This window comes from Metarhizium acridum (assembly GCF_019434415.1).
Source record: "Metarhizium acridum strain ARSEF 324 chromosome Unknown scaffold_141, whole genome shotgun sequence".
NCBI classification, from domain to species: Eukaryota; Fungi; Ascomycota; class Sordariomycetes; order Hypocreales; family Clavicipitaceae; genus Metarhizium; species Metarhizium acridum.
In genome coordinates, this window is record NW_027094020.1 from 2,342,660 (window position 1) to 2,363,202 (window position 20,543).

Consider the following 20,543-nt stretch of genomic DNA (forward strand, 5'->3'; position numbering starts at 1 on the left):
GGTCCGTTAACGGCAAAGACAATCCAAGGCCTCAGAGGACACTGTCAGACAGTGCGAGATGAGAAAAAATTTCAATTATTTACGACTTCGTCCACCCGCAAGGGGCAGATTGCACGTCTATCAACTCCCTGGCGCAGCAAGTTAAAAAAAAAAAAAGGAAAAAAACAAGGCGCGCCCTCAACATACTAATTCAGTGCTCGGTCATCTAACCTTCTGAAATCAAGGGCAAGTCAGACCACCTTGGCAAAACCATGCTTTAAACCAAAAAAAGTAAAACTAAGGCTTGTCGTGATAGGATAATTAAAGACAAACGGATGGGGTATATCATAGTGAATTGGACCGGAGTGAGTACTTTTTCGGAGAAGATGACGGCTTCTAACCAAAATGCAAGGCCTCCGTTTTTTCGCATGTAAACAGGTTTATGTGGTGATCGCCGCGCGCGGCACAGCCAAGGATTGGTCGGTGTGGGTGGAAGGCAGTAGCTGCAATGGGTACTCCCCGATTTTGTTGAAGGAAGCTGGAGTATGGTTCGAGGCGAGAGAGTTCGTTGCCGTCGAGGTTGAATACCTTGACGGCGTGTTGAGAAGTGCCACTGTACCCCGGATGTTAGTAGGCAATCTTCGCAAGTTGGCCAAGCTGGTGAGGACTTACACTGCAAAGACGGGCAGATGTTCATGTGTACTCGCCGTCCGCAAGGTATCTCTTGTCGTCTGGAACGAATGCAACGGCCTATCCATCCGGATATCCCACAACTTCACTTTGCCGTTGCGGCTAGCACTGACGAGTTCGCGCTGTCCGCCTCGTTGCATGTGAACGCTCTTGATCCACTGTCTGTCTGATTCATCCTTCCACTTGCGCACCATGGAGTCCTGAGGCCGCAGTCTCGTGTCGAACACCCGGACAGCGCCGTCCCCAAAACCAGCAACAAAAATGTTTCCGGTCATTTGATCCGACGTCAATGAGGTGACGCATGATCCTGATCGCGCGGGTATGTCCATGACGCAGGTTTCGTGCGCCGCGTACCACACGCGAATAACTCTCACGTCTCCAGCGACGAGGATCCGGCCCGTTACCTGCTGCCAGTCAAACACCATGCCAGAGTTCACGTTGCTAGGGACCATATGTGTTAATGCTCGCCAAGAGGTTGCCAGTTCAATCTCCTTGTCAGAGTCGTAGTTGCGATATACGCGAATCACGCCATCTGAAGAACCCGTCAACAAAAAGGCTTGGTCATCCTCGTTGATGAACTTCATGTCGCTGATATTGGATCCTTGGGGATTGCCGTTTGAGAACCGGCTCAGACGACCTTGCTTGCTCCAGTCCCACACATAAACAGTGTTTCCATCATCCGACACAGCCAAGTGGTCCTCATATTGATGAAATGTCATCTTGGCTGGCTGAGCGCCGTTATTCACAATTCCCAGCTGGTTGTTCCATTTATGGGTACCAGCCATTTGTTTCAGCGGCTGTGTCTCTCTCAGCATGTTCTCGTTGCGAGCTCGTCTCCAAAGACGCTCATTGTACTCGGTGCTACCAGGTTCATCTGCCTCGCTAGGTTTCATCTGTGGTTCGCGGAAATATTCAATGGACCATTCAAGGAATCTGCTCTTCAGCGGCATGCTAGGGGCCCGCGAAAAGTCCCTTTCCTCATATGCCCCGCTCATTGGCTCCCGCGCCACATTATACGTTGCTGAGCTCAGGTCACTTTGTTCGGGGGGGGCTGTCATTTGATCTGGTGCGATCTTGGATGATGGTGAGCGAGGAGGTACCGGGCTTGCTGGTGTACTTGGCCGTGATCTCTCCTCGCCTCCTTTGAACGACTGAAAGAGCAGGCTCGCGGTCCTGCGCAAAATACCCGGAGAAGGGAGGGGCTGCGTTGCCTGCCCACCCACCATGTGGGATTTCTGAACAGCCTGTGCCGCATTTCTCAAAATAGCTGTTTGCCTTGCTCGTGTCTGAATCTCTCGCATCAAAAGCTGCGCTGCCTCGCCTACGGTTGAGTTGATCAAAGCATTGTGTATGTAGTCGACGATAATGGTCGCCTCTCGTTGGACCTCTGGGTGCGGGTCCACGCTAAGAATGAGTGCATGTTTCCAGCACGCCATATACACGGTATTGTGTGAGAGGCCATGGGCCATGGGTTTGATTGTCCCGTCTTTGTTTCGATTCTGTGGTCTTGCATAGTGCAGTCCCATCTTGTGGTCTTGGCCGTCGTCCTGCGGCGGGAAGATCAAATATTCCTTCTCTTCTTGAAGCTGCTCATAAGCTGCAACCAGGAACTTGCTCTCGAATCGAATCATGAAGTGAGACAAGAAGTTGATAAACTCCTTGCGAACCATGGGGCTGCCATCCGTGCCCATTTCTAGAATAGTCCAGGCAATAGACTCTTCAATACGAGCCACCTCATCCGTCAGATCGGGAATTCCCAAGAAAGTAGTCATTGCATGAATCATAGCAGCGCGGACTTCACAGCAAGGGTCCCGCATAAGATACGCCAGCTTGACATAGGCATTTTCTCTAATTCCTCTCCACTTTGCCTCTGGAAGGTCTTGCCATAGCTGGCTTATGCAGAGGCATGCCCATTGTCGAAGGAGAGGGTTGTTTTCATTTTGCAGATGAGCCAGGCAGTAAGACATGATGTCCGTCTGATTGCAAACCATCTGGCCATTCTTGTAATCTTTGCAGAGCATTGCAAGAATAAAGGCGCACATGGCCTTATGCTCGTCGCTGTCTACCACGGGAAGCCCTTCAGATGGCTTCAAAATCTGGGCAAAATAGCTGTATCCACTGTCCTTAATAAGGTCCTGTTGGCAAGATATGTCCACAGCAATCAGTCTCGCCCAAATAAAAACCATGACGGGTTTCAGCTCTGCAGCAGCTGACTGTAACAGCTTTAGAACATAGGGGAAGATTCCTATGCTAAGTGCCAGCTGAACCGACCAAGGGCCGAGATCCAAGAATCTACCAAGTAAAATGAGAGCTCGTACTCTGTGTTGCTGACTGAGCAAAACCTGCAAGACTACTGGCAATTGATCAGGGGGTTTCTGTGCCATCGCGTCGCCTCTTGTTAAATACACGTCGAAGGCTGTTAATTGTTCCGTAAAAAAGGTGGAATTCTGGTACTCGTATTCGATGCCTTCGCTCTCCTTTCTTTCAAGCATGGGCAACTGCGCCAGCGCCATGTCAACGGCTAAATCCCATGTCTCCCACAAGGGGTGTTGATGCGTATCAGGCAGGGCTGGGTACGATTGTGGATGACAGCCATAAACAGTCATGACCCTCTGAGCCAGGAGAAAGTTCCTGAACAGCGCAGCCACCATCAAGTCTTGACGGAAAAACTTGCGGAACAGATCTCGAGGCAGCGTTGTCCACGCAATGCTGTCCGTAATAGCTGTGAAGATCCAGTTGAGCTCGCCAAGGGGTGTCCGTCTCTCTTGAAGACGCCCAGGTAGTTGCTTCGCGCGTTCCGGAGTAAGATTGGTCTTGAGGGGATTTTGAAGCACAAAAAACCATAGCGCCATTTCGATGGGCGTTGTCAAGCATGCCGTGAATAGATCTGCCGGCAACTGCGGGTTGGTGGGGAGGTTTTCTTTGACTGCACAAGCAGCAAGGTGAATATAAGGCCGAAAGCTGGTCTTTTCATAGTGAGGGTCCCTATCCGCTGCTTCCTCTTCTTCCTCTTCATGTTTTTCAACAAAGCGGTGATAATTGTTCAGGATGTTTCCAGCCTCGGAGCAATCCCAAACAAAGATGGTCGGAGCCTGTAGCCATTGCTGTAAATCGTACAGAGAGACGGGAATGTACTGTGTATATGTCTTGTTAAACACCCAAATCTCACCGGATGCAGTGGGTTTGGGCACGCCATGACCGTTGTAGTGCAGCAACACCCGCTCATCCTTGGCATTTCGTCTTAAAGACACGCAAAACTTCTTGGTTTCCTCAACGGACGGATCCAGGTACTGTTTATAGCGAGCACGGATAGCCAGCGTCTCATACTGAGTCTGTAAAGCCTTCCCTATGTTCTCAAGGGCCTTCTGGATAGGAGGAACTGTGGGATCAGTCCAGGCCTCGAGTTTTGCTCCGGGGTTCGTCTTGAGCTGATCCGGGGGCTCGACTCCGATATTCAAGCACACCGCAAGGGCAGCAGATACAGTCTTAAGTCTGTCTCGTTGCCTCCAGTCTTGCAACTCATATTCTAGACGCTTCGGCTTGCCAGTGGTCTCGTGGCGTTTATCGGTAAAATACATGTACCAGTTCTGGGACGGCATGATTAGCAAGCGCATAAAGCATCTCTTTGCATATTCTTGGCTTGCAAAACAAGATCTCGGACGGTATAATTTTTGCCCATATATCCGAGACCACTGCTGATCATTTATTTACACGAGGGTATGGTATCACAACAAACGCCATGAACGGCACGTGTCCCATTCGCGCAACTCAAGAAGCGCCAACAGAGGTAGAGCAACAGCCCTCGAGGAGGGTGGGATGGACAAAACATACACTTGCTAATTGTGAGATGATGTGCTCAGACTGATAATGATCCTCGAAGCCATGTCGAGCCCCCCACTCACTAATCTCCTCTTCGGTATCGGACTCTTCGACAGGACGCGGTGCAAAGTCGCTCTTGGATCGTAGTAAAGGCGGCTTCACGCGATGTTTCTCTGGCCGCTCTCCCAGTTCATCTCCAGACTCGACAAATACAACGCCATTCTTTCTACCAGGTGCGCTGGAGGGGCGTATGTTGTCTCCGGTGCCATTGGAGAGGTCGTCGCGGTCGGGGCTGCTGTCACCTTGACCGCGGAATCTGGAAGTGGACGTCTCTCCATTGCCATTGCCATGACCGATGCCATTGGTGGTTGGGGCAGATGGCAACGACCCGTTCAAGTCGGATCGCAACGTCATGGTCGCAAAGCTTCCATGGGCAAGCAAGGATGTTCGTCTTGTCGCGCGGGCGACGACGCTCTGAGACGCGGGTTGCTCAAACGTCAGATGAAGATGGAGATATGGAGGAGCTTGGTTGTTCAGCGGAGACGGACTGGGGATGGCAACGGAGCTGCGGGAGCATGTGGCGATGGGCAGGCGGCTTGGAGTGCGCGCGTGCGAGTGGGTGCAGCCAGCTCTCGGTTCGGAGTGGGTCTCAAATCAGGACATTGACCAGGCAAGTGCCAGGCAGGACTGGCAGCGTTGTGGTTGCTGCGCTGGGCCCAGACAACAATTTACGGAGTGCTGCCACTGACTGTTGGGTTGCGGTCAATTCCATTCATTCATCAGTACCGTATTCGTCACCAATCCACATCAAGTACGGAGTGTGGAGTGGCTGGCGGAAGACTAAATTAAACCTGTAGCCGGCCCGTCGTATAGGCCGCATCGCAGTGAGTCGTGTCCTGCGTTCAATGTTTTGAGGTTTGGGAACCCATCGAGTCGTCCTTGCACTAAACAGCTCAGGAACACAAAGTCTTGTCGCCTTCGCCTTCGCCATGGCAGAAATTTCGTCGATCGATATTTGAGCATCCTCGAAGAGCTTAGTTGGCAACTCATGCAACGGCATCAATCGGGCGATGTTTAGACGGCATCGCCGTGCGCCCAACCCAAGAGGGCACAACACGATCAAACCGATACATGCCAACGCCATGTAATGAAACGACCCTTGGATAATACGCTTTCTCTTGTCTAGGCTATTTCGCAATCGATGCTGTCTACGAAGCAGACGGCCCTTGCTGGCCAATATATATCAATGATGCACAAGCCTAGCCAAGACCCTTTTCCCCGGATTTCAAGACGCTAATTAGCTGCGGAGTACCACAGCTCACAACAACTAAACCTAGAAGATATTTGAAACGCGATACTCAAGTACCCAGGTCCTCAGTATGGGACCAAACATGAAGAGCTTTGGTCTTGGTGGCGTTTTGAAATTCTCCAAAAGCCAGTTGCCACGTGACCGGCTCAACGTCGATTTCTGCGGGCGTTAAGTTATATCGAGAACTTATATCCGTCTCTCGGCCCAATTTCTCGGTTACACGTTTAGATCAAATTCCACAAACTCTATATATAAGCTCATCTTGTCGCCTGTTTTTGCAGATTGTCGTTCTTTTTCCGTACACCGGCCCCAAACCCACAACACATCAATGTCATCCCATCCCGTCCTAGCGCAAAATGTAATGACGACCTGCTTGCCTGAATCGCAGCTGAAAATCTGAGCACAGAGCTCCGTGTTTTGAAACGGATTACGAGGTACACCAACCTCCCAACGGTCTTAGGGGGCGGCATAGTCAACCGCTACTCCAACAGTACTGTTCTCTGGGCCCAACCCGAATTCACATCACCTAGGGGTTTTGCTGTTTCACGATATCGATCTTCGAGACAAGAGGAGTGCTGGGAGCGGGAGACCCACATGCCGCCTGCTTATGACTGATGGTCCGTTGACATCTTGGACTACCCGTTGGCAACTAAGTGGGCTAGCCACTTAGTCGCTGACGGGTAACGTGGTGCTCTACCATTGATCTTCACATCGACGCCAAGTCGCTGTCAGCCGGCTGTGTCGCTCGGACGAGCTTTTAGTGAAGCGGTGGTGATGCCGCCGTCGATGGCTCTGGCTGCTGCTTTTTGGCGGGATGCTCGACCACCACCTATCGACCGTAACGGTTCGCAATGCGCATAATCACTGAACAAAAGGTAATCATAATCAGTAGACTAGTATTTGGTACATTGCCTTTGGAAGGCAACAGCCGGTTGATTGCGACGCAATGCCAATCTATCCGTCAATGCCGTGTGACAACCCTGCCAAGCAGGATAATTTTAGCTCCACGTCCATGAGCAAGGGGCCATCGACCACAATGGCTTGACTTATGCTAGAGGGGACCGGCATTCGAGTTGCTTTGGATTGTAACAGAGTTACGAGCGCAGGTTTTATTATCAAAGCAGCACTATTCATTTTTTACATCTAGTGCCGCTCTTGCGCCTAACAAATGCGGGCTGGCCAAGAACTTTGGTGTCAGTCTAGGGCTTAATTTAGCAACCAGAACAAAGAAGATCAACCCAGTTCGTCCGAGCCCAGCCAGGGACAGGGCGCGTTTTGCAAAGCCTTTTAAGGTGCAACTCCAGGACGGGGGGAACCGAGGACGTCTAAGGAGGCTTGCGGCTGTGATATGATGCAGCATTGTTCTCTTTCCTCTTCCTACTTAAAGTAGTCCTCTCTGTGTGCATCAGCCGCAAATGTCGGGATCAATGGAAGCCAATCAATGCCATGAAAACAAGCATGCCAAGCTCCAACATTGCCAGCCAAGTCCCGTCAAGCCTGCGCTTTCGCACGACGTTGCCGCGCATCAAAGGGCACAAAGGAACGCATGCGAGCTAATATCGGAGACATGCTCCTCTTTTCCAAAAGAGGTGCAGGAGGCGGTGCCTTGCATTTCCTACTTTTGAAGTGCAGCGATGATTTTCACCTTGGGCCGGAAAAAAAAAAGGATTAAAGTGCACCTGAGAACTTGCGCAGGTGGAAGTGGACGCGCCCAAACCCCGGGCAGCCCCTTATTCCCCCTGACTTTCACACCGAGCATTCATGTTGGCTCTCCATCTCCTGGCCGATGTTGCGAGAGAACTTGACAACAGACGGGAATGTCTGGTCTCGGGATGAATGCGGGCCAATCGGTATCAGACAGGAACTTGGTGTCAAGCAAGACTCGTGTTACACACATTCATCTCACGCACATCCATTCCGGTCGAAGGCGGGCCGGACATTGAAGCAATCGAGAGCCATTACTCCGTACTGTGGTCGCCAACTGGTACCTGACTTGGCCATTACAATCTTGTCCACACAGCGCCAGCTGTTACTGCACCGTACTCAAAAGGCCAACGGTTTCTTGATTGTAGTAAGTATTCGTGAGCTTAAACTAACAACAGAGTCAACTCGGGGTACAAACTATTACTACCTAGGTAGGTAGTTAGTTGTAGGTTGTACGGAGAGTTTAACGGAGTATACCAGTTAAGACGACAAGAAACAAGCACTGTCATTGGCGGGAGGGGAGGTCGGAATGCTTGGATGAACAGGGTGCTTGGGGCTCAAATGTTCGCTGGACCAGGTGTCAGTGCCTGCAAGTGCGGACACGGCGCTACTCCAATAACATTTGAGGGGTACTTGGGCTCCATGAATTTGCTGGTCGTGCTGTGCAGCTTCTGACGCACTGTCCAGCGCTAGACCCGCCCTGGCCAAGACTTCATCTGCCCCATTTGCCCCGTTTTTTATGTGGCTGCTCCGTCGTCCCTGTTCTTCCCCAGCCCTCGAGCGCTCATACAAATACTACTACATAACAGTAAACACATACATACATGGCTCGATCAAGATTCCCAGGTCAGGAGCTTGAAATGGGCTTGAATGCTGCAGGCTGGCTGGTGGTTTGGGTCGGCTAGTAAGGAGAGTTGAGCCATCGCGTTCCTGCTTTAAATGACATGGTTTGCCGCTGGGAATGCGGAGAGCGGAGAGTGGGCGACGTAGTGCCAGGGTTAATTGTTGATTATTGTTGATTCCTCATAGCCGTAGTCCGAAATCACCACCAACCTCTCTGGAGTTTTCGTTGGCTCGACTCCCAGCCCAGACCTGGCTCAAGTTCTGGCGTGCTTTTGGGGGACCGAATAGTACATCAGGTGCATCGTGCGGGTGCAAGCACTATTACAAGTGCAAGTTGGTGCTTCCCACGTTGAAAGCTTCGTCTCCTATTCTAGCTCCTGGCGCCTGGTCCTGGCTTCTGCCTGGCCACAGACGTCAACTGGTGGACTTGACATCACCAATCCCCCCAAGTAGCGCACTCCTTTCAAATGTTGCCTTACTCACCGGTTGGCCCTTTCACCTGGCCCGCCGCATTCTCAAGGCAAAACAACTCGCCCTCTGTTTATCTCTTCATTCCCTTCGTTATAATCGCTATCTTCGGGCTTCGTATGTAATATCCTGATCTTGGTCGACTCGAGAGCCAAGGAGGCACCCCCCCCTTTTTTTTCGCTGGCCGTGGACTCGAGCACCAGTTGACCTCTGACTCCATTTGCCCATGTAGCCTCCCCTGACACGCCCCTCTGGAGTCTCACCCCCGAAAAAAAAGGCGGCTGGACTTGAATCCGTTGACAACCTCCCAACTTCTACTCCGTAGAGCTAGTCCACCAGGCCTGGATGCTTTACCCAGCCTTCTCCAGACTCGAGCGCACTAATTTCCTTGCTCCCCTCTGCAACTTTGCGTCGAGTTGCTGCCGCCGCCTTCGATTCTTGGCTGCTGTTTCCCGACGTGCAGTCCCGCCCGTATTCTCCGTCGCCAGACTCCAGACTCCCTTCATCTCGAATCCAACGTCCAGCATCCCACGTCCCGAGGTCGCAGCACTCGGTCAACAGTTCGGGCGCAGCCATCGCATCGCCTAAACAACTCTCAGGGAGCCTTCGGGCGGGAACCCTCGTTGAACGGGTCATTTTATCCGATCCAAAATATTCATTCACCACGATTCGGTTTCGAGCCGATCCCCTAACCTCACCGGTTAGCCGGTCCCTGGTTAACCATGGCGTTCTTATTCAAGTCCAAGAAGAGCCAGGACCGCGCATTATCGAGTCGCGATGGCAACTCTGGCTCACAGGGGTCCATTCAGAGTGCCAGTTCTCGCTTGGCCCGCGACGAGAAGAATGCCGCCGCACAAAGAGCTACTCCCACGGGAAGCTTGAATTCCGTCGACGAAAATGGTACTAGCAGCCCGGAACAACTTCGCCGGGGAGGGAGTTTAGAGCAAACTCAGCCATCATCAGATCTACCCGTGAGCACATATCATATTTCCGTGCATCTTTTGTAAGCGGGAATGGCGCTAACAATTTTCTCTCATGTTTGTCTCGACAGCTTCGAAACGGACCACCGGCCTCTAATCCCAATGCCTCTCTATACCCATGGTCGCAAAGGCGGTTAGCGTATACCCCAAACCACCCGAGCCCTTTCCCCCGATATGGCGCTGCCGTAAACGCAACCGCGTCGAAAGAAGGCGACATATACATGATGGGTGGTCTGATCAACAGCTCCACTGTGAAGGGCGACTTGTGGCTGATTGAGGCCGGAGGGAACCTCGCCTGTTATCCTCTAGCGACTACCGCTGAGGGCCCAGGCCCAAGAGTCGGCCACTCCAGCTTACTCGTCGGCAATGCATTCATTGTTTATGGTGGTGATACCAAGATTGAAGAGTCCGATACCTTGGATGAGACTCTATATTTGCTGAATACCTGTAAGCAGACTGGCACACTTGTCAATACAGTAGGCAGGATCTAACAGGCAACTTAGCAACGAGGCACTGGTCCCGCGCCCTCCCAGCTGGCCCTAGGCCGTCTGGGCGCTATGGCCATTCACTGAATATCCTAGGCTCCAAGATTTACATCTTTGGCGGTCAAGTCGAAGGCTACTTCATGAACGACCTTTCCGCCTTTGATCTCAACCAATTGCAGTCACCGAACAACAGATGGGAGATTCTCCTTCCAGGCGATACCTCTCCAAAGGCGCCGGCCGCCCGTACAAACCACTCTATGGTCACATTCAACGAGAAGATGTACTTGTACGTATACCTCGCTTTCTTCCGCTTCTTAAAATAGCCGCAATGTACTTACGTGGGTAACACAGATTTGGTGGAACGAATGGCTTCCAGTGGTTTAATGACGTGTGGTGCTACGACCCAGCTGTTAACAAATGGGCTCAGCTAGACTGCATTGGCTACATTCCTGCGCCTCGAGAGGGACATGCTGCAGCACTCGTAGACGATGTCATGTATGTTTTTGGTGGTCGCACCGAGGAAGGGACCGATTTGGGCGATCTCGCGGCCTTTAGAATATCATCACGACGATGGTATACTTTCCAAAATATGGGGCCATCACCATCGGCTCGATCAGGCCACAGCATGACAAATGTGGGAAAATCTATTGTTGTCCTAGGTGGTGAACCGAGCTCAGCGACAACTACTATTAATGATTTGGGCATCATGTATGTTCTGGATACGACTAAGATTCGTTATCCCAACGATAGTCAGCAAGGTGCTCAGAGGGCAACCCAAGGAACGCGGAGGCCAAGTGGGAGTGAAGTACCGAATGCCGCCGTTCGACAGCTACCCGCCGCCTCGAATGCCCAAGATTCGCGGAAACAAGGCAATGCACCCGTCACAGCCGCTACCGCAACACCTACGACTCTTGCTAACAAGCCTCCCAACGGGTACCACTCACCACCACCCGGAGGTCCAGAGCAACAGAATTCAGGCGCTCCATCTGCTCCCACTTCTAGTACTCCTCCGTCTATAGTTCCCAGAGCCGGTGTCACGCCGTCCCCTGCTGGTCCGCCTCCTCAGGGACCGACGCCAGCCAAACCTACCGTTGAGACTTCCGCCGTGGGGCGTGCCCGAGGAGCTTCCGCAGATCGTGCCGGAGCATCTGGTTCTCCACAGACAACAAGACCGCCGCAGGCCGCAATTATCGCCAGCGAGGTTGATGCAGCAGCTGTCAATGGACGACGAACACCAACTCAGGCATCGTCCGTTGCACAACAAACACGGAATGGATCCAAGCAGGAATCGCCAGCCAGCGATGCGGGCAAGACCCATCAGAGGGGTCACCGTCACATGCAGGGTTCCGTGGATAGTTCCGCCGAATCTGGAGGTCGGGCTATTCGACCGTCATCGCCGCCGCCACCCACAAGACAAACGAGTAACCCTCTGTCTCGACGTTCGTCTGGCAGAAACTCCCAGACTGTTGCTCTTCTTAAGGAACTAGATTCGTCGAGGAACAGAAACGCGTGGTACGCTTCCGAGCTGGAGCTGGCGAGAAAAGCTGGATATGTGTCAAGTGCCACCATGGCTCCCCTTGACGCCAAGGCCGCCGAAACGTTTGATGACGAGGACCGACCGCTAATCGAAGCTCTGTTGGCTATGAAAACGGAACTGGCAAACGTACAGAGCGCAGTGGATAAGCAAGCTGTGGTGGCCGCCAAGCAGATTGCTGAGGCGGAGAAGCAACGTGACGCAGCCATTCAGGAAGCGGTCTACGCCAAAGCCAAACTGGCCGCGTATTCTGGAGGAAGTTCGTCGAGCACGCCTCAGCTGGATGGGGAGCGAGACGAGCCGGCGGACCGATCTGGTGAGATTGGCAAGAGACTCGCGACGGCACTGCACCTTCACAAGGACTTGAAACAACAAGTGGAAAGTCTCAGGACTGAATTATCGGCAGAGAAAAATGCCCGCCAGCTAGCTGATGATACCACCTCTGCAGCCCAGAAGCGTATGGCCGATCTGGAGACCTACAGGCAGCAGACATCAACAGAGGTTGAGCGACTGAAGGCGGAACTACACCTTGTACAGCGGGAGGCCAGAGAGAAATCTGTCGCCTGTGCCGAGGCTGTAGCAGCTTTGGAGCTGATGAAAGTGGAAAGAGGCGAGCTCGAATCCAAATATAACGAGGCCGTCGGCTCATCAAAGGACCACAACGCAACATTTGAAACTTTGAGAAGCGCCATCGCCGCCTCACAAGACGCCAGATCACACTTGGAGAAGAAGCTCGAAGAAGAGAGACTGGCCCGTGAGTCAGTAGAAGACAAACTCAATAAGTTGAAAATGGAGCATGAAGCTCGTACAACGGAACTGGTTGCGTCAACGCAACGACTACGCGATGCGGAAGAGCTGGCCGAAAAACACTCAAACGAGGCCCGAACTCATCGGGAGGCACTGCTCTCTGGCCTTGGCAAGATCACAACCAGGGACTTGGCGAACGGAAGCAAGGGTGATAGTGAGCGTCTAGTCGCACTGCAGAACCAACTTGCTACAGCAAACGAACTGGTGAAGAAGTATCAACAGGAGGCTGACACGGCAGCGGATAAACTGCGTAGCGCCGAAGAGCGAATCGCAGGGCTGGAGCAGTACCAGGAGCAGTCAAGCAGAGAGGGTGTGGCCATAAGAAGACAGCTCCAGTCTGCCTTGAGGGAAACACAGAGCCTTCAAGCCGGCCACACCGATTTGAAGAACAAACTGGCGGCTCAACAGCTCGAGACCAACGCAATGACTGTGCAACACAATGCTCTGAAAGACATCCTGGCAGAACGTGGGATTAGTCCGACGGGTGGTGCTGTCCGCGGCCGTAGCCTGGCCAGTCCCCGAACTAGCTCCCCCGATCAAAGCCGCGTGCGAGACTTGGAGATGCAACTCGCCAATGCCACAGCGGCCCACGAAGAGAGCCGACAACAATTTGCATCTCAGCAACAGGAGTCGGAGATGGCGTACCGCGACAAACTCCAACAACTCGAGAGCGACTACCAATCGGCAGTGCATTATGTCAAGGGAACGGAAAAGATGCTGAAGCAGCTCAAAGACCAACTGACTCGCTACAAGACGGATAATGGACGCCTCAAGTTGCAAATGGAGGAGCTGCGAGGTCGACTTGAAGAAGCTGAGGGTGATGGGCAGCGATCAGGGTCAGCCCAGGCAGACTGGCAAGCCGAGCGAGATGCACTGCATCAGAGAGTTGAGGCCCTCGAGACGGAACTGAAGTCTTCTGGATCCAAGCTGGAGCAGAGTCTTGAAATGATGAAGAAGGAGCTGGCCGACAGCAAGAAGCAGCGCGATGAAGCTGTCAGGGATCTTGACCTGCACAAAAAGGATCTAGAACAACTTCAAACCGAAAACGCTCTTCTTGAACAGCGGACTAACGACGCGGAGCAAAAGGTGGCGCTCCTACTTGACCAGGTCGAGCATTCGGTTGACAACTATCGACGTCGCAGTCGGCAAATTCCCAACATAGCTATCGAAGGCACGAATGGCGGAATCCACGGACACACTCGCAATGAGAGTTCCGAAAATGAGAGCACATATGAGGGTAACAGTCTGGATGCTAGAAACAGCGCGGCGCTCGACAACCTTGCCAGCGAGCTTGAGACTCTGCGAAGCCACTGGGAAGCTACTAACAAGAACTACCGGTTGAGCACCAATTTCGACTTTGACTCTCCTGCGGTGGGCAAGAAGGCGAATGAGGGCTCAACAGACGGTGGTCTGAGTGAGAGTCTAGCCGATTGGAGAAAGAGACTCGACACTGAAGACCAGCATGCCGGCAGTGACAAGGATTAGAAGAGGAGAGCCTGGCTACCCGAAAAAAAATATAAAGGCATTCATGGCCAGAGATTTCTGGATATCGCTACGCATTCATGACAAAGACTATATACCCGGCCGTCGCTACATGTTAGTCTCGCAAAAAAGCAAAATGGTTTTTTTGGCATCCATATGTGTTGTACATTCGCGCAGCCCGAGTATTCTTGGCAGTTGACGCAGGAAAGATCGGAAGCAACCCGGAGTTTGGGATCTCATCTATTCTCGTTCTGTTTTATTTTTTTGCTATTGGTTTTTTGTCGAATTTTGTTACATTTATTCTATCAGGGGTTCGGTGTGAGTACGAACGGTTCCACCTAATAACGCTCGCAAAATGACAATGTCTAAATCCTATTGATGACAAGAATTCCTTCCCTTTCCACTACCCTTTTTTTTCTGTACTAGCTATTTTTTGACATTTTGGAAGTTTTTTTTTTCTTTCTTTCTTCCTGCTCTTTAACTTTACATCAAGGACTCAAGTACGACTTTGTCCGGGTATCTTCCTTATGATGGGAGGCAACAAGACAAAAAAAAGGGAGGGGTCTGTCGTGTAAAATTTAAGGTGAAAGTGTTGGATTGGTATTGACTTTGCCCAGGATGATGAGCAATTTGATATCACCGTTAATGCGTCGGTGGAGCGGTTGAGGACTTTTTCCCAAGTCTTTTGCGGGATTTTGCTTTGTTGTGTATACGATGATATGAGTTGCTCAAGATGATGAATTTGAGTCTGTTTTCCACATAACATGGTGACGTTGATGTGGCCTTGTACATGATGGTTCAATCCCGTCTTTGTCAAGTGCTGACTGCCATTGCATCACGTTAGTAATGCATGTGGATGTCGTGCTGTAGTATGAGCGGTAAGTGATGAATTGGAAACTCACTTGTACGCCGAGCCTATGTTCGGCATAGCTTCGGTACCGCTCCCATGCTTTCCAGACGGTGAGAATGAGGGGAGGGACGTTGACTAACACGCCCACGATGGCGACGGTGGCTTCGGGGGACAGGGACATGGTGCTTGGTTCAATGGTTGGATTAGTGAAAGGGGGGCGTGAATTGTGCTTGCATCGAGTAGTTTCCATGAATTGAATGTTTTGAGCTTGTCCTCGTGAGCGATGGCCGCGGTGGAACAGAGAAGGGCACATCGTTATATAGTCGACGATGCAAAGCAGCGGCGGCGAGCACGCCGACACACAGAACTGGCAGAAGACATGAAGAATCGTGCGTGTGAACTAGATTACGCCTCGCTCCCTTGCAATGTCGCCCTCGTGCAGGCAGTCATCTCAACCGGCCAATAGCTACCCCCATCGTCGGGCGCGTCCCTTTTGACAGACGTAGCCGTGATGCTTCGCGGGGCTCCCCGTTGACGAATCAGACTGGCTTCTGCACCGCCCGACAGCCGGCGCACCCGGTAGATGGCGCTGCCTCGCGCTTGGAGTCTGGTGAGCCAATCGGCTCTCTGCAGCCTCACCTTTACCGACGAGTGCCTGGCGGCAGGGACTCCGTCCGGGGAGCAAGACACGGGTTGACGGCTGAAAATGCCTGAGGGGCGTCTGCATAAAGGCATGCATGATGGCACATCTTGTTTGCTGAGCCGCTGTGTTGGGGGGTAGGGGTGAAGAGACACAGATGGAAAAGATGGGAAAGAAGTCGAGAGTGACATCAACCCCAGCCAGACTGACTAGGATCGGGCGACGACCTGCGACGACTTCTGCCCGTCATGGTATAAGTGCACGCGTGTAAACGTAACGTACCCATCAATGCTGGGCAAGTGTTGCAAGGAAAGGACAAACAGTATATTCCAAACGGCAATTATACACCTCACACACTTGTCATGGGAGCCTGAAAAGCCAATGCGCGCCCCAAGTCGCTAAGACGATGATTAAATATGCTCCTTCGCCTCTCATCATTCATATACCATCGTCTTTTCCCTTTCCCAAACGCCGTGTCCTCCCCCACCCCTTTCCCACCATAGCAGTCAAATACAATCATCCAGCAGCCATCAGCCTCTTCTGAATCTTCAAACATCTCGCAAAATCCACCTTCCTCCCCTCCTTGGGCATGTACTCTCCGCTCGCAATGCACAGCACCCTCATCTTGGGGTCGTACCGCAACCCCGTAAGCAGCTTGGGCGTGATGAGGAAATACTGGCTCGTGTGTTCGCGGCACGCAATCTCCACCATTCGCTCGTGAACCATGCGTTCGTTGCGAGGATCCATGCCCTGGTTGATCTCGTCCACCACGCGAAACGGCGACTGCGCGAGAGACTGGAGCGCCATGAGATAGAAAATCGTCGACACGGCTCGTTCGCCGCCGGACTGGCGATGAGCTGTCAGTTGTTGCAGCGCTTCGTTTTCCCTGCCAAATCCGTTAGGTGCTCTGTCTCGCTTCCAACAGTCGACTGGGCCGTGGGTGGCTACTTACCGAAACTTGACCATGATGTCGAGAGCCCACTGCGAAAAGTCTTCTTCTTTGTGGACGCGCACTTCACCCGCGCAGCTGATCTGCTCAAAGTTGTACGCAAAGGCGTCGTTGATTTGGGACACAAGCTCTTCCAGCTTGGGCTCCCATTTGCTCATTACCCGCGCAAGCTGCGTGTTCAATGTCTCGAGCTTCTCGTTGACTCCCTCCATCTTGCGCCTCAGTCGAGTGATTTCCTCCGCGCGACGTTCAAACTCCCGAATCACATTCGGGTTGGCGGCGTGGATGAGCTCGAGCTTGGCTTCCTCGGCTGCAATCTCCATTTCGACTTCATGAGGTGACTTGCCTTCGGCGAGTTGGGAATACAAGTCGCGTCTGTCCTGATCCCTGGAGAGGAGTTCCCTAACATCTTCGCCCAGCCGGCGCCCAATTTCCTTGGTGCGATTCGTCTCCTCGGTAGCTACCTGTACGTTCCGCCTCTCCTCTTCCAGCCGGGCCATGATACTAGCATTGCGCTCCTTGAGACCCTCAACATCGGAGTTCGCTTCGATAAGCCAGATTTTTGCCTCGATTAGAGCCAGGTGTGCTTCGCGAATCTTGTCGGTGAGCTTCTTGTGTTTTATAACGAGCTTTGCGCGTTCAAGGACCGCCTTGTCCCATTCATACTGAATCTCCTGCATGTTCTTTCTAGCGTCTCTCATGGCTTCCTCATGCATGGCCTTTTGCCGCTCTTCCGATTCTTCTCAGGCTGTTAGATTCTCATTTGTAACAGGGTAATTCATTTGTAGCATACCTATCTTTACGGGTAAACTCTGCCACTTTTGGAACTCCTTTTGCAACGCGCTCTTCTCATTCCGTAATGCGGCCTGTGTGACGAGTCAGTTGGCAGTTCTGTGAGGCAATAACCAGTGTCAAGCACCCACAATCTTCTCGGAAATCTCTTTCTTCTGCTCCTCAATGGTGTCGAGTTTCTGTTGCAGTTCGTCATGCTCTTCTTTGAGTGCGCCTTTCTCGCCTTGTAATTCCGTCAGTCGCCGTTCCAATTCCCTCTTTTCTTGCATGTCCACCGGCTGTGACGTCCAAAATCGTCCTTTCTGAATGTTCTTGGTAACCGTCGTCATGGCCTGGGGGCCGTATTCTCTGCGACGGCGGATCGTGAATGTTTGTCTTCCAGCGGCCCATTGGTTGATTTTGCCATTGTTGACGAGCCTGTCGTAGGCTTGCTCATCGTGGTCATTGAGAGCAACGCCCGACATGTGTAGTCGCTTCTCCGAACAAAGCATTGCCAACACGGGCCCCGGTCCGTCCAGGTAGTCAATGGCAAATCCATCCAATCCAAGCTTGGCCATTTCAGCGCGATCAACAGGAGCTTTAAATGCAGATAGAGGGTTTGAGCAGGTTCGAACCACAACCGACAAACTCATTACTCGATACAACTGGTCTGTGAGCTTCTTGTAGTCATTTTTTGTCTGCGCCGTGAAGCATTGTAGATCGTCAATTTGGAGGAGAGCCTGTATTTGGTCCGCGTACCGCTCATCCTTGACAGAACAGCTGATCATTGGAGGCCCGAATACCTCCTTCTCAAATTCACTCTGGTGTTCCTTTATCCATTCCCAGCCATTTGATGCTTCGGGAAAGTGTTTGCGCATAAATGACATTTGCTGTCCTTGCTGCGTATCAAAAGCCTCGATATCCGTCTTGATTTTGCGAATGTCGACGTTCATGGGCCTTGCCCGTTCTTTGGTTGCATCCCTGGCTGCTGACACCTGGCGTTGCTCTACTTCCATCTCTCTCATGTTGTGTTCCTCGGCACGAATTTTCTGGTTCCAATCCGCAGCGTTGAAGTCGGTTGGCCTGTTCTTGAGGTCCGCCTGGAACGCTGTGATTTTCGACTTTGAAGCGGCCAGGTCCTTTTTTTTCGATTCGAACCCCTTCCGCTCAGCCTCCAGCCTGTTGTTCATTTCTTTGACCAATTCTGCCGCGCCGTGGATGTCGCGGGCAGCAGTCTGTGCAGCATGCTCGGCATCTTTGAGGGCCTTCTCCTTGGCTGGTATTACAGCCCGTATTTGCTGAGCATATTCTTGTTTCATATTGACAGCCTCAAGGGATGGTCCGCTTTCGGACTCTAGCCGCTGCAAAGCTCGTTCTGCCTCCTTCTTCCGGTCTCTAGCTTTGCCGTGGTTATCTCGTGCCTCTGAGTACTTGGCGAAGACTAAGGCTGACTGCAGGTTCTGGACTTTTTCTTGGATTTCTTCTCTTTCGCGGATCCTATCCACATCTGCTTGAAGACCTTGCTGGCGATTCTCCAAGATTCTCAGTGCATCGACATCAGAGTGGACGGCGTCGGCCAACCCCTTCTTTTCCTTGTGCATTTCTTGCAGCTGGCTCTGCCACAAGAGCATTTCTTCCGGAGCTGCGGCACGGAGAGTCTCGTGGAGAAGGTCGACGGGCGTGCAAGCGGCGAATTCAACGACGCGGTCCTGGGGTAGAAACTGGCACAAATTGTCAACCTGGATCTTCAGCGACTTCATCAGCTCCTGTATTCTCTTGTGGCTCGTCTCTTTTCCGTTTAACCACCACTTCTGGCTATTTTGTTCGCGACGGATCTGTACTTTGATGACGTAGTTGCTGCGGTCCCTGGGCTTCTTCTGAAGTTCGATCTCGATGGTTGCTATATCCTTTCCGTGTTTGACAAACTCCTTGACGGATCCAGCGCGTCCCAAGTGTTTCGGGCTATAGCCCAGACCAAGACAAATAGCGCAAACGAGCGAGCTCTTGCCAGTGCCATTGGGGCCGATGACCATGTTTAGATGTGGTCCCGGAAAGAACTCTGCCTTTTCGTAGGTGACAAAATTTTGAACCGACACACGCACAATGGCACCAGGTTGAAAATCCTGCATGATGTCACCGTTCGATGAGCCATTCAACAGTCCTGCACTCGGGGCCGATGGGCCAGTATCCCCATCGGTGTCTGGTTCGGAATCAAGTCGTCGCCGCTTGGACGAATCGGAGGCTTGCGACCCCAAGCCATTCCAGACATCGCCGCTATCCTCTGCGTCTTCTGTATCAGAGCGCCTGCGGCGACGTGACGTAAGGCGCGGCATGGCGCCTCGAGGGTAAGAGATTCTTGCAGTTCGGCCCGGTATGGATGTGCGATGAAGTGCCACTATTCGGGAAACTCATTAAATCGACTTTTGGAGACGCGTGAGCACGCGTTGCTCACCCCCACCAACTTTTTGGCAGGCTTGGGGAGAAAGTGGGGCTGATGGACCCCTGTTTGCGCCGATAAGATGGTCAGGCGCAGTTGCTCCGTAGCTGCCTACAGTTTGTGGATGACCCCTCCCGTACCTGCCTGTAGCGCCTACCTACCCAGGTACCTAGGTAGTTAGTAGGCAGCACTTTAGCTACCATTGACACTCCCACTTAGAGCGTTGGGCTGCAGCTTCCAACGATAAATAAGGTCGTCTCTGGGCCTCTAATTGGTTCCTTGGACACCCTTCCGGAACTAAGTTAGTTAATGGGAAAGTGGCTTAAGCCACCCACGTGAATTACTATCACACTTTAGAGGGCACTAATTATAACGATAATGTATATATACAAGTCCATGTCTAGCTATAAAAGAGAGAATTATATGCGCCCTTTTTATACGTGCGCTTATTATTAGGGTTATTTACTTATAGTTAAGGGTTTACTCTTATTTAATTATACGTACGTAATTAATACTTATAATAAGTAATCTATTTTAATACACCTCTTAATTAAGCTTATTATTAAGGCTATTATAAGCTCTCTTTTTCTTATTTAAATGCTTAATTAAGCGTTAAGACTATAATTATAGGCTTAGTTATATATACCTTACCTTTTCTTAGTATTTTAATTAACGTAGTCTTTTATTAATTAAGAGCTAGTGTTACGACCCAGTCACAGGCTGCAGCGTAGGCCGCAGGATGGGCCGGTTGCATGAGCCACCCAGTGGCTCAGGGCACAGCGGGTGACGGATTAAT

General features: G+C 51.8%; 4 protein-coding genes across 4 annotated transcripts; 1 reads left to right on the top strand and 3 right to left on the bottom strand.

Annotated features, from left to right (window-relative positions):
• Window positions 1–375: 375 nt before the first annotated feature.
• Window positions 376–4,917, bottom strand: KOG1_1 (Target of rapamycin complex 1 subunit kog1; the record flags this gene model as incomplete). Its single annotated transcript, XM_066119740.1, has 3 exons — window positions 4,501–4,917; window positions 652–4,256; window positions 376–592 (listed from the first exon to the last, which is right to left on the bottom strand). The coding sequence occupies exons 1-3, from the start codon at window positions 4,900–4,902 to the stop codon at window positions 376–378; spliced, it is 4,224 nt and encodes a 1,407-aa protein (XP_065975536.1). The 5' UTR covers window positions 4,903–4,917.
• Window positions 4,918–9,534: 4,617 nt separating this feature from the next.
• Window positions 9,535–14,103, top strand: J3458_009374 (uncharacterized protein; the record flags this gene model as incomplete). The annotated part of the gene is made up of 4 exons (XM_066119741.1): window positions 9,535–9,783; window positions 9,864–10,239; window positions 10,296–10,563; window positions 10,629–14,103. The coding sequence occupies 4 exons, from the start codon at window positions 9,535–9,537 to the stop codon at window positions 14,101–14,103; spliced, it is 4,368 nt and encodes a 1,455-aa protein (XP_065975537.1).
• A 493-nt stretch (window positions 14,104–14,596) lies between these two features.
• J3458_009375 (uncharacterized protein) lies at window positions 14,597–15,028 on the bottom strand (the record flags this gene model as incomplete). Its single annotated transcript, XM_066119742.1, has 2 exons — window positions 14,597–14,924; window positions 15,003–15,028. 2 exons carry the CDS (start codon window positions 15,026–15,028, stop codon window positions 14,597–14,599), a joined length of 354 nt encoding a protein of 117 aa, XP_065975538.1.
• A 702-nt stretch (window positions 15,029–15,730) lies between these two features.
• Window positions 15,731–19,553, bottom strand: SMC5_1 (Structural maintenance of chromosomes protein 5). The gene is made up of 4 exons (XM_007809016.2): window positions 17,463–19,553; window positions 17,333–17,405; window positions 16,543–17,278; window positions 15,731–16,476 (listed from the first exon to the last, which is right to left on the bottom strand). Exons 1-4 carry the CDS (start codon window positions 19,437–19,439, stop codon window positions 16,107–16,109), a joined length of 3,156 nt encoding a protein of 1,051 aa, XP_007807207.2. The 5' UTR covers window positions 19,440–19,553; the 3' UTR covers window positions 15,731–16,106.
• Window positions 19,554–20,543: the final 990 nt, after the last annotated feature.